The sequence below is a fragment of the Monopterus albus genome, unplaced genomic scaffold (genome assembly GCF_001952655.1).
Source record: "Monopterus albus unplaced genomic scaffold, M_albus_1.0 scaffold69.1, whole genome shotgun sequence".
In the NCBI taxonomy this organism is placed as follows: Eukaryota; Metazoa; Chordata; class Actinopteri; order Synbranchiformes; family Synbranchidae; genus Monopterus; species Monopterus albus.
The window spans coordinates 2130523-2143646 of NW_018127949.1; the positions used below are offsets into that span (position 1 = coordinate 2130523).

Here is a 13124-nt window from a genome sequence, read left to right on the forward strand (position 1 = left end):
TACGCCAGAAAGTCGGACTACCGCCAATAAACACCATAAGAAGGAGAAGAAAGTCGGACTACCGCCAATAAACACCATAAGAAGGAGAAGAAAGTCGGAACTAATTGTTAGTAGAGCGGGAGACATCGGAAGATATTCGGGGTTGCGCTTGTCAGGCTAAGAAGCTAGATTGTTAGCGGGCATTTGAGTACGAATCTTGAGTTATATGCAATGTTATCCAATAACACGGCGGTCTGTAACATTATTATTTGAGTGTGTATTTAATAGGACTAAGCAGAAAATTTCTGGCTTCGTTTGTTTGTATGTTAATGGTCATTTTGACCTGAACAACGCATTGCTAACGTTAGTTTGTTAGCAATGCTTGTTGTTTACTGTCACCACTGTGCTTCTGTACGGATTTTTACTGTACGTTCAGTTGAGATAAGGTGTTCCTCACGTTGACAAGGTAAAGCAAAAGCACACAGCACCAGTGTACTTTGACAACAGTAACAAAATATCTGGCGTTTGTAGAAAACGCTTCGATTCACATGTTACGGAGCTGTTAAGTTTCGCCGGGGTGTATTTTGGCTTTTAGGATAGTTCAGAAGAACTTTAAAGCAGATTTTAGGAGCAGTGAAACCAGTTCGATTCCTAAGCTGGTTAGCCAGTTTTGAACTGTGTAAATTAAGTGTAGCTCCGCTGTGCCACAGCAGGGGGAGTCCGTCAAACTCTCAACGAGAGTCTCGGAAGGTTTCTAATACTGAATTTCAATCCTTTTGGTATTGCTGTTTTTATTCGCTAGTTCTCTTTTAGTCAAGTTTTTTCTTTGTGCCACATTTTTGTATTACAGACTTTAACAGTCTTCTTTCTGTAACGACATTGAGTGGATGCATCTCTTCTGTGTCTTTGCTCTAAGATGTTCCTGGTGGGGCTGACGGGAGGCATTGCTTCAGGGAAAAGCACAGTGTCTTCATTGCTGCGAGAGCTTGGCTGCCCCATTATTGATGCTGATGTTGTGGCCAGGAAAGGTGTGTGAATATCTCCCCCCTGCAAACTGTTCAATTTATACCGTGAATACAAATCCAGTTCAAATGCTGGTTAAGAGTGTCATCCAGCTGAACCCCTCTTTGTGAGACGGCCTCTCAAATAAGCTCGGTATGGTTAGTTTAATAATAATATTCATTATCATTGTTTAATGCTGACATGGACATAAGGAGGTTAGGCCAGTAGGAAGTTCATTAAGACAAACGCTGGAGAGTGCATGAATCATGAAGGCTGTCTCTGCTGACTGCAGGGATGATGTCTTGGTTATGTGATGAGGATGAAAAGGTCACAGAAGTAGGTGAAGAGCACACATCTGCATGTAGGAGAAAATATAAGATATTAGGCTCACAGTTTAATTGCACTCAGGTGGTTGATGAATCTGTTTTAAATACCTTCACTTTCTGTTTCTTTTGCTGCTGATCTAACCAGTTTGTTTGCCTTTTACTCTGTATGCTATAATACTGTTAGTGTGAATACCTTCACTTTCAGTTTCTTTTGCTGCTGATCTAACCGGTTTGTTTGACTTTCACTCTGTATGCTATAATACTGTTAGTGTCCATAAGTCAATAATTTGACTCATTGTTTGGTCATTTAAAATGATACAATAATGAAAAATACTGAATATTGCTGTCCTTTCCTGAAAACAGTTGTGGAACCACACACTCCTGCCTACTCCCGCATTGTCTGCCACTTTGGGCCAGAGATCCTCCTCGAAAATGGGGAGATTGACAGGCAGAAGCTGGGCCAGCTCATCTTCACCAGCGAGGAAAAGAGGAGGCTGCTGAATTCCATCACCCACCCAGAGATCCATAAAGCGATGCTCAAACAGATCCTGTTCTACTTTCTCAGAGGTGATGGAGAAATCGGGTTTGGATCAGTTAATCACTAATTAATTTAATTGTAACAAACACAAAACATTGTATTAATTAAGTTTTACATTTTCCACCTTTCTCTCACCTTTTTTTTCCAAACCAACTAAAAATGAGCTGCAATATTTGTGCTTTTTAAAACAAACAGGTGCAGCAGGTAGTAGAAACAGAAAATTGTCTTGTGTCAATCCTACATGCAGTTCTTTTTAAAGTATGTGTAGTTTTCATTTGCAGTGTTTTACCATGGGTTGGATGCACTGTACATACACTTGCATTTCGTGTGTAGCCAGTAATTCCCTCATTGTGTACTATTTGTCAGAGTTTTGGATGTAGTTTTTCCTTCTCTGAAGTGTTTCTCTCAGCTCCTCTATGCATCTTTTGTAGACCAAGTGCTTCCAACGCACAAGTAAATGTGCCTGGTATAGACACGAGCGTGAGCCTCACATGAGATGCACGCAAGATGCTACTCAGTGCACACGCTACACTTTTCATTTGTGCCGCTATGTGCCCAACATGAACCATCGTGTGTGTACCTTTGACAGAATCTGATTTGTCAGCTGGACATCTGTCATGACCGATCATGCTAAAAACTGGTGAATTCTGATTTGTAGCCGATCAGTCGGTGCATCTTTATTTTAAAAAAACAAAACGGCAATATCCTCTACTCCCATTAACTCTGCATTAATTAACTCAACGTTTCTTAAAACACTTGTCATACATCACTTGTATGTTCTTAAAATGTAATGAACAACCAGTATTTACAGTGTTGGTAAATGCATTGACACTGATAAGTTCTGTGTCACAGTGCTCCTCATTTTCTTCCATCTCCCAGGGTACCGCTATGTGGTGCTGGATGTGCCCCTTCTGTTTGAAACCAGACGCCTCACTCGGTTTCTGAACCACACAGTAGTAGTTTACTGGTAACATCACCATTCCTTTTTCTCCATTTCAGTAAATATTTGGCAGTTTGTTTGTGACAGAAACTGGCTATTAAGCCCAGTTTTGTGAGTTATTGGTTACCTTTCTCCAGCTCTGCCTGTGCCTTATTAGCATGACACACTGCTTCTGGATTTTTTAACAAGGCACCCTGGCTGCAGCCATAAATAACCTCCAGTGTCTCTTTCTTTTCAGTGACCCTGCCACTCAGCTATCGCGCCTCATGCAGAGGGACGGGCTGACGCTAGAGCAGGCGGAACAGCGTGTGGCTGCACAGATGCCGCTCAATGAAAAGCGTGGCTTGGCCAATCATGTTATTGAGAACTCAGGCAGTCGGGAGGACACCCACCGGCAGGTCCTGCGGCTTCACGCAAAGCTGGAGGACTCGATGGACTTCCTCTTAGTGAGGGTCATTGCTATTGCTGCCAGTGCTGGTCTGAGTGGGATACTGCTGTATGCTGTCAAGCTACTTTTGTCCTAACAGAAGTAAGAATGGGGGGATAAACAGTTTTGGTTAAAAATGTGGTCAAAGGTGAAGATGTGAATAGAAGCAGGTGAAGACAGGTTGGAGGTTCCAGTGCAATTTACTGTGAGAATAGTTTGACCCAGACCTACAGTGCTGTGACACACACTGTTGGCAGTTAATATGGCCTTACCTTATTGAAATAACTTGCACTGACATATGCTTAGTGTGATGGGTTTCTATGTGCAATTTCGGTTGGTTTTCCCTCAGAGACACTAAAATATGAAGGTGATGCCTTAGAGGCTCAATTTCTGTACAAGCTCCCCCATTACCAGTGATGGCAAGTTGTCAGTAAAGCCATCCCAACTGTAAAGAGATTTTTATTTTGCTGCACCTTTTACACCTTTTGAAGTCATCACAATTAGACATTTTGGCTGGTTGCAGAAATTGTAAATGACACATTAGAAAGAGCAAATGAACAAGTTTGTACATTCTTAAGTTATAAATGTGCAGTTTTTTTAAATTTGAATTCATTTGGCACCAACGTTTGCTGCATTGTTCATAACAAAATGCCCCTGCTATCCCCAGCAAAGATTGTTTTAAATTGGATTCGTTCGTCCACATATAAAGAAAGATAAAGTGGTGAATAGGAGTGATCTGAAGCATACAGAACATGCTATGATTGTATGGTTAATGACCTGTAAAATGAAGATATATATATAATGGAATGTATTTGACAATCCATTTTTAATGGGAACAGTATGAATTTACATGAATTAGCAGACTTTATATTGATCACTGTATTTTCTTACACTTGAAGCCTCTGTCAATACTGTTTTTGTTTTTTTTTTAAGCACTTTTTTTTTTTTTAGCACACTCACTTGTAGCTAAAACACGTTTGTAACATTAGCTGCTAAACTTAAATATAAATGATCCAGCACCGCTGTTTTCAACTAACAGTTATCCATTGGTGTCAGTGTATGAATCTGGAAGTGTGTTTTGCTAATTGTTACCTCTCTCTGAGCTTCACCGTGCAGATGACTGTGCAGAGTCTGACACCAGGAGACCTGCACCGCACCTTAAATCTGACTTTATGACCTGTGAACCACATGATTTTGTGACATTTGAACTATGGAAGCTGGTCATGGTTCAGTTTGCAGTTTAGCAAAGTGTGATGCTGGAGCTTTTAGTTATAGTATGTGTCAAGCTTCAGAAACACTGAATCCTACATTCTCTATAATACAGCTTGACAGCGGAGTATTTGTTGGACCCGCTCCACCTGGTAAAGCAGGCCTTCTGTCAGACATTAAGTCCAATCCAGGATAACCATGATGACATCATTAGCTTATTTTCTCAAGCTTTAGAAAGCTCCTTTCAGGGCCACCTAAATATCATACAACTCTTTTTACTGGTTGTGAAGGGTTAAACATGAGAAGTAATGCCTAACATCAGCTAGAGCTACAACTATGACTGTCAACATTGCTTAATCTGTGGGTTATTTCCCTAATTAATCAGTTGTTTTGCTCATAAAATTTTGACCATAGCCCATTAGAATTCCTCAACAGCCCAAGTTGATGTCTTCAGATTTCTTATTTTCTCCAGTTGTCAGTCCAAAACCTCTGTCAACAATCATGTATGACCAGAAAAAGTGAATATTTGCTTAAAAATACCAAAGTTCCCAGTCAGTCAACTAATTGTTGACAGTATTGAAAACAGCAACTTTAAAATCATATTTTTTAAGACCTTGACATTCTTCATGTAATTAGATCACACACAAATGTGTTAGTGGAAGGACTTAAGAAGAAGGCTGATGAACTTGTGTCCTTGCTCCTGTTCACATTAGAGCTCAGGCATAAAAAGTCAGACCCACAGGCGCGGTGACATCATCCTGGCACTGAGGTCCAACAAGTGTTTGTGGCTCAATTGGCTCCATCTAAAGCCCCTACTGGTCTGCTTCTTTGTTTTTATAAAGCCACTACAGAACTAATGCAAAGTGACTCGGACAGCGGGCGGGGGGCAGTGAACTGGAGGCTGCGCGACCTCATGTTTGGATACATACATAATACACAAATCGCAAACACTGTGTAATCTTTTACACACATGTATACAGCACATAGAATCATCCACATAATACACACAACCCCACTGTAACTTAATCAATGTGGAGTATCCTCCATTCAAAGCCATGATGAAGATTATGGCCTATTCATAGGTGGCTGTCTTTAAAACCTGGTTCTGCCGTGATCCAGGGGGTAACATGTTTTACTGGGCATCAAGCTGTTCAGCAGAGATTTCCAAGTGTCTGTTTTCATTGTCTTTCTCTGACACAGACAGAAGCCAGATGCCGAGCATAGAAGGAAGACTATATCTGTGCTAGAAAGTGTGAACGCTCCAGGCAGAGAAGGGTGGCAAAGTCTCATTCTGAATATAAATTGGGTTTAATTCTGAAAGTGTCAAGCTTAAAGGTGAAAGTCTTAAGTTGCCTTATTACACTTTGTAAAATGCATGGATGCAGGCACATTCCCCGCTGCTATATTGTGTGTTGTGGGTCCTCTCCAGGAGCAGAGCAAATAATTTTCTCATGGCAGGGGGTAAAGGCTTGTATAATCTCACCATCATGTTCAGAGAGTTGGCCCGTGGCGCCACAGTGTGTCGACATTTTGGAATCTTCTGTCTGAGTGGTTTTTCATCATTACCCCCGCCTTCTGCCGACAGGGAAGGTAAAACAGCTCAGGCAAAGGCAAGCACAGTAAATAGCTTTGCACCAAACTCAGCCACAACTCTGGGTAATTGTCTGAATTTCTTACTCAGGGGCTTTTTTTTAAAATGGAAGTATGTACCATCCTTGATCTTAGACTTTAGATATTCATCTGATGTTGTTAAAAGCACTTGGGCCATTTTTTATTTACCCATGAATGCAAGACTTTCTTAATTATTTTCTTTTTAGACACATTAGCATTTATGTATGGGAGTGTGTGTGGAGAAGGGCGAGTGTGTATGTAAGAGCAATACTGATCTGTCAAAGGTGTTTTGGAACTAAATTTTAAAGCCTGCACACTTAAGAGGCAGTCACATTACACATTTGTTCATCAGGAGTGGCTTAGTGATTACTGGCAGGGCTAGTTGATGATCTGCAAATGGAGAGGAGCTAAGAGTGTATTTGTTAGCAAGGCCCACTGGGATAGTCAATCACAATAGCTCTCAGAGCTTCTCAATATTCACTCTGCTCTTCTCTTTACTTCCCCCTGGTATTTTCTTTTAAATCCATGTATTATTTAGCTTGAGAATTTGGGAGTTATCAGCTGAGGACCACTTTTTTCAGTAGAAATGCTGAAATTTCTTTTCTAATTTAGATTTTGATCATTTTGGTAAAGCAAAAAGAAAAGCAAGAGTACGGAAACCTGCTCTCCCTATCACAACAGGTCACAAATGCAGCTTGACACCAATGGGTACAGTAAACTGGCCCCAGCAACTGTAATGACTGTAATGTTCTTGAACTCTGGCTTCTAGTGTCATGCTAAGGAAAGGGACAATCACAGCACCTCCGTGTCCTCTTGTCAGCCTGCATCCACAAAATTGCAGTGAGGTGAAGAGACAGGCATCACGCCAGTGGAGCATCCCGGGCCATATGACTCAACCTGTCCCTACACATTAGCCCCGGCTCAGTCAGGGCCATGAGGGAACAAGGCTGTTGGTATTGACTCACTGACACACTGGACAGTCGCCTTAGCAAGCATCGTGATGGGGAACGAAATGGGGGAAGCATTGCATGTTCTCATGTTCTTCTAAAGAGTGTCAGAGAACAAACAGCAATGTCTCCTGCATCCTGTAATTATGTGCATTCATCCCCCTGCCACTTACTGTGGAGTTGCATCTGTTCACAACATTCAATTTTGACCACAAATTAATGGCCTTTTGGCTTTAATCAGTCTACATCTCAAACTGGGTGCTTTCCTCACGGCCTGTGGTTGTAAGGCAGCAGTGGAACACTGATGCAGATTTGGGTAACACTTTATAACAAAGCCTGTGAAATATTGTCTTAGCTATATTGTGACCATACTGTCAGGGTACTCCACTACTGTAAAAAAAAAAACTATCTCTACTGGTTACCCAGTATTTGCACAAATTCTCAGGGTCAGATGTGAATGTTATAGCAGTTGTATAACAGCCTGCTAAATCATATCAAATGAGCTCTTAAGCATTAACAGTATAATTTAATGACAGTTCAGTGAGAGAAAAGGCTGCACTGCGTGAGCTTATCACAAAGTCTCCCCTCTAGTTTTGCTGAGCATTTTGCTATAAAGCTGAGGATGAACAGCTGATTAGAAAGCAGCAGAAACTGATGAGAGCAACATTATTTACACAATACACACAAAGTTTAATGTCTCACGAGGATCAGTTACTCCCTGCTACTTCCTTGTAATCCTGCCCGTTATTGTATCCACTCAGGGCATATTAGCAGAGCCCTCTAGGTGTAGGCATGACAGGACTGTTGGCATGTTATTAATGTTTACAGTGATGCTGAAAACATCTTCTGTCGTCTTTGCAAACTTGAGATATTTTAGTCAGCAGACATTTCAGACAGCTGCTCGAGGTACAGTATGTTGTGTTTTAGATTGGAGTTCAACTACTGTACAACAAAACTTACTGTTTATTTCTTTGGATGGCAGCTACTTGGATGTTTCCTATGTGTTTCTGATAATCGTGTCATGTCAGAAGTATTAAAACAACTGAATTAGGGCTTTTGTTACTTTTGTTAATGCAGCCAAGTAAATATCTTTGTATAACTCTAAGAAAACATCTCCCTTGGTGCACAGTTGTACAAGTAAAACACTGGGGCATGTAAGCGTGAGCAGGTGGGTGTAGAAGGAAGTATGCATGAGCATGAAGGGCAATTTAGCTCCACAGTTAATGCATCTATCTCTAATTTAGCTCTCCCCTGGAGAGTTAAGTGGGGGTGCTCACCATAACAGCACCAAGGGTTCATTAGCGCTGCTTCAGACATTTCAGAGGAAGTTTTCTCTCCAAGCCTAGCATTCTCCTGTCTCACAGAAGCTATAGGGAGATGCATGGACTCAACATGCGTACTGACCTGTAACAGCGACCCAAACACTCACACACATGGACCCACAAACATACACACGCAGGCTGCAGTAGCCTGATAAGCCTCATGTCTCACAGATTGCCTCAGTAAATGTTAAGCTGAAGCCATCTCAGTTTGCTAATAGGGAGTGGGTGGAAGTGAATGAATCAAAATTTCCTTCAGTTACATTTGCTGAAGATTACCTAAATTAAAACGAGCCTGCATAAGAGACAGTCATCCCAATCCCTCTACTTAGGCATGATGATAAAGGGTACAGCAGAGAATCTCCAAATATTCCCACAGCCGAGTCCAAGACGCGCCTCTTACGCCAACAAAAAGCAGCTTATGGCACTTCACAGAGGAATACTTGTCTTCAAACTCTGGACCTGTTCAAAGTTGGCGAGATGAAATGTGAGTCAAAGGTTTAAGCACCACAAACACTGCAGATGCCATTTCATCATAAATTAAAACACAAGCCCCAGAGTGTCCTGTTGGGGAGGTTGTTCAGCTAAAGTCACCGTCAAAACCAAATGCTATCAGACCTCTGTTTGAATTCTCGTGGTCTCTTAAGAGTTGTATATAAGAAAGGTTTTGGTGTGTTTCACTTTCTCCCTGACTTCAGGAAAAGTACAGATTCTGCAGACTCTCAGGCAGAATTCACTTCCGGTGAGTTCAGCAGTGAAATCTGTTTCTCACAGACCGGGGGCTTTTGTCTTGGACATTGTGACATGAAGTCTCTAATGTGCTCATATACCCTGCAAGAAGAAACCAGGCTGTGCTGCCGCTCAGCTGCCCTGTGGCTCGGGTGACCTCTGCTTAGGCCCAGACTCTGGCTCTTAATTGTGTCTGGAGGAATTCTGCTGTCTTAAGACAAGCTTAAGTTTAGACCAGGGGCTTCCTGCCCTTTACTGCATAGAGCAGTTAAACACCGCACTGTGTGGCAATCCACTCTCTTTCTATCAGTTTAATCAACTGGGTACTATCACACCAATTTAAAGCTCACAACAAAATGTTGAATTTAATGGAGCTTCGAGTGGCATTTTGAAAGGTAACTGTGATGACATTCGGTTTTTATAAGTTTCAGTTACTGAGTAAGTGTGTTTTGTCACGGTTTCCATATTTCTTGACATCCTCATAACTTTTGTTCTTGAAGTCTTAAGTAAGAGACAGTTATGGACCCAATATTGCCCATATCAAGGGCAAATTATGTCCACATAATTTTATATTTCATTTCAAAGGAAGCTCTTAAGAAAAAAGAAAGTATATAGTGGTTTTTACAATGTAGCCCCAGAAGCTATTTTCCTGTCTCTGACACTTGTGTCACAGTCACAGCAAAGCCCGATTTGCCCTGGATTACTTTCTGACTCTGATATAAGCTCTGTCATATGTTCTAACACCCGTTCCCTGACTTTCTCCCATCGTATCTCAGCATCTTCATACCCATTACAGGAAAAAACACATCTCGTCTTTGATTGTGAAACACAATCATCTCCTGCTCCATTTGGCATTTAAACACAGCTGTGATTTCCTCTCCCTCTCCTTTGGTGATCATCTCGGTGTTGATTGCCTCTTGCTGCGCACATTTGCAGGACTAAAGGCTGCTTTCATTGGAAAATGAGAGATCAGAACAGCTGATCAAGAAACAAATGAGGTGAGTGACATTCACCATATAATGTGGGACGAAATGCAAAGGCCCCTTTTTTAATGAAAAAATTACAACAGATGTTCCTCAAGGCCACATCTAGATATTTAAACTTTTAAGTTCACTGTATCTGTCTGTAGCATTTGGGGAAACATACAGGTCATTTACAGATGTTGCATGCATGGTTTAAATAAATACATTTTTTACAAATGTGCACATTAATAAATACATAATGTAGTAAGTGTACTATCTATACACAGCTGTATTATTTTAATAGCCACACAATAGGATTTACAGTATAAGCAGTGTCGATACTACTCAGCCTGGGTATAGACATCAAGGCTTAATATCATATTTATAGTTTATACACTAACAGTATGCCAGATATAATGGACTGATATTACATGGATTTCCAAATCATCACACTATGACACATTTTGTGACACTGTCTGCCATTGAAAACAATCATAATTTCATTTTGGTGTCCAGTATTTGACAAATTTCCTTTGATGAAATATAATATATCTCCTCAGTCACCGGAACACAATATCATACAAACACCACACAAACATAACAAAACACGACTGAACTTCCAGACTTTGAGATGACAGCTCAGAAATGATGGTGAGGCCGTCTGCACTGTCAGAATAGTTACTGCATCTCAGCACGACACATCCTGTAGCACTGACTGTCACTGCTACATTGCTCACAGCCATCTTAATAGTGGCACAGACACCCTGTATACTAAGGAACGTATGGATGAGGAGGTAGACAGTTACCAATAGCCACAGATCCACAGCCTTAATTACTAGTACATCAATCATGACCCTAAACATCTGTACCAACAGTGTGATTGTGGTTCAGTGGCTATTGGCAACATTAACCTTACAGTGAGAGCCAGGTGGATAGATGTGACCTCTGAGCCCACATCCTGTCCAGTCTTCAGTCGGCATACAGGATGAAGCCTGAGAAGGTGCTGTATTTATTGCTGTTGCCCCCGTGAGCCTTGCCCCCATCCAGTTTTATGAAAACCTCATCACCTGCATCCAGATGAAGGATGACACTGTTGCTGGCGTAGTCATAACTCTGGTCCTGGTCTTGGGCAATGGCGCTGGCCCTGACCTGGAATGTGACATGCACACACAGACATTGAGTCAGTCAGTAAAGAAATGTGAATGGTAAAATCAAGAAGAGAAAGACTTAGAATGAATCATTTTAAACTGATGCCTTAACAAACAAATAATAGCAAAATACATGTGCATATTGTAATAAAATGAAAAATGTATATTTGTTTTACATTAGTATTAAGAGGAAGACATTGGTGCTGATACTGCTTAATTTGATGCTCACCAACCTTGAGTGACGTCCTCATTCACTGGGCGATTTGTACACCATGTGCAATCTAAAAGCCCTGTTTTAACTGAACAATATTTGCAAGATGTGTGGACTGAATTTGAGAGTTTGACTTTGCATAAAGTGTGCCTCCTGTGGTGAATATCTTTGTTTTCCTCTCATGACTCCTCTGAAAGGGTCAGGCATGAGTCAGTATGCCTCTAAGGAATGCTCTACTCCTACATTTACTTTTCTCTTGGAGCAGCAATGGAAATGCCATGTTTTTCTGAATACGAGTGTCACTGTGTACTGAAGGTGTTAGATCTGAACACCCAAATCTCTTAGTGAAACTTGAGGAAGTTGCTTTGCAAGTACAGTTAGCCGCTGAAGGACTTATCCCCACTAAACCTAAGCTAATGTGTAATGATCTGAGTTGCCAGGTTGACTGTTGCACTACAGCTTCACCAGCCAGCCATTAACGTATAAACCATGCTTCACCCAGACTGTGGTGAAGATAACAAATAGGAACACAGAGCTCCAATTAGTGCTGATAGAGTACAACAATGTATTTCATGGGGCTGCAGGTTTTGAAATGAAAGGCTGATCCACCGATGACAGCATGTTGATGGATTCTGGAGACATGAGGACATTGTAGCCTGCGTCCAACATCAGATTAAGTGTAGAAGCATGATGTCCACCGCTGACACACACAAGCACTTCACTCACATTAATTGCAAATGTACAACATAATCTCACCTATATTAGTAATATGGTAATTTTAACCAGGGATATGAAGTAAGGATTCTACTTTGCTGAAGTTTGGCTGAAGTGCCCTCCAGGACCAAATTTATAAATAATAACAACCCTATCAGCAGTTAAATAGTTGGCTGCATGTTTACTTTGCCAGGTTTACATTGCAGTTTTATTCTAGAAGCTGTTTTGTGTTTGGTTATTTGGTTACTGTGCAGTAAACTGTTACCATGGACCTTTGTAATATGTACAGTATTTAGACTTTTGGAGATGTTCAGTAATTCTTTAATTTCTTTAAAAGAATTAGTGCTCTTAATAGGGAAACTAATTACTTTGTTCATTTTCCTTCATTATGCAGTAATTTAAAGTAAGTTGGGAAGGGTGGGAATGTTTAGATTTATCCAGTGCCATTTAAGATTTCTGTGCACGTCCATGCTTATAACTCTTACAGTATTTACAAAAATCAAAGCTTATAGTAACAGTATATGAAGGCCTGAGGGTTAACATACAAAGCCCTTAATGACAAGGCTCCATTGTATCTTAAAGACCTCGTAGAGCCTTATCATCCTAACAGAGCACTTCACTCTCAGAGTGCAGGTTTACTTGTGGTTCCTAGAGTCCACAGAAGCAGAATGGGAGGCAGAGCCTTTAGCTATCAAGCTCCTCTCCTATGGAACCAACTCCCAGTCTCAGTTCAGGAGGCGGACACCCTCTCTACCTTTAAGATTAGACTTAAGACGTTCCTTTTTGATAAAGCTTATAGTTAGGGCTGGATCAGGTGACCCTGAGCCTTCCCTTAGTTATGCTGCTATAGGCCTAGGCTGCTGGGGGCCCCATGATGCTCTGAGTTTCTTTCCCCTCCCCTCCTGCTCTCCTCTCCTCTCCTCTCCTCTCCTCTCCTCTCCTCTCCTCTCCTCTCCTCTCCTCTCCTTTCTCTCCCTATGCTTCTATATGCCACCACTACACATCACTAACTTTGTGTCTCCTCTCTCCCGTAGTGTGTCCTCTCTCTCTCCCTGTACCTTT

The 13124-nt window shown here is 41.3% G+C and overlaps 2 protein-coding genes across 4 annotated transcripts in view; one reads left to right on the forward strand and one right to left on the reverse strand.

Annotated features, from left to right (window-relative positions):
* Nucleotides 1-109: 109 nt before the first annotated feature.
* dcakd (dephospho-CoA kinase domain containing) lies at nt 110-4901 on the forward strand. 2 transcript variants are annotated; one of them, XM_020605345.1, is made up of 5 exons: nt 110-187; nt 896-1007; nt 1671-1874; nt 2725-2812; nt 3024-4901. In XM_020605345.1, exons 2-5 carry the CDS (start codon nt 896-898, stop codon nt 3307-3309), a joined length of 690 nt encoding a protein of 229 aa, XP_020461001.1. In that variant the 5' UTR covers nt 110-187; the 3' UTR covers nt 3310-4901. The 2 variants fall into 2 exon arrangements, with proteins under 2 accessions (XP_020461001.1, XP_020461000.1); XM_020605344.1 differs by having other exon boundaries at nt 114-445; nt 3024-4900.
* Nucleotides 4902-10060: 5159 nt separating this feature from the next.
* Nucleotides 10061-13124, reverse strand: part of LOC109962908 (C1q-related factor-like) — a 12315-nt gene continuing 9251 nt past the window's right edge. For both annotated transcript variants that reach the window (XM_020605047.1, XM_020605048.1), the window contains one exon: nt 10061-11138. In XM_020605047.1, the coding sequence (XP_020460703.1) occupies nt 10959-11138 (180 nt within the window). In that variant the 3' untranslated portion in view covers nt 10061-10958. The remainder of the gene's footprint in view (nt 11139-13124) is intronic.

What these genes read in the sequence shown, in the direction of transcription:
- dcakd (XM_020605345.1), top strand. Translation starts at nt 896, where the DNA reads ATGTTCCTGGTGGGGCTGACGGGAGGCATTGCTTCAGGGAAAAGCACA. An exon ending in TGATGTTGTGGCCAGGAAAG is followed by an intron (nt 1,008 to 1,670) that starts GTGTGTGAATAT and finishes TCCTGAAAACAG; the next exon opens with TTGTGGAACCACACACTCCT. An exon ending in CCTGTTCTACTTTCTCAGAG is followed by an intron (nt 1,875 to 2,724) that starts GTGATGGAGAAA and finishes TCCATCTCCCAG; the next exon opens with GGTACCGCTATGTGGTGCTG.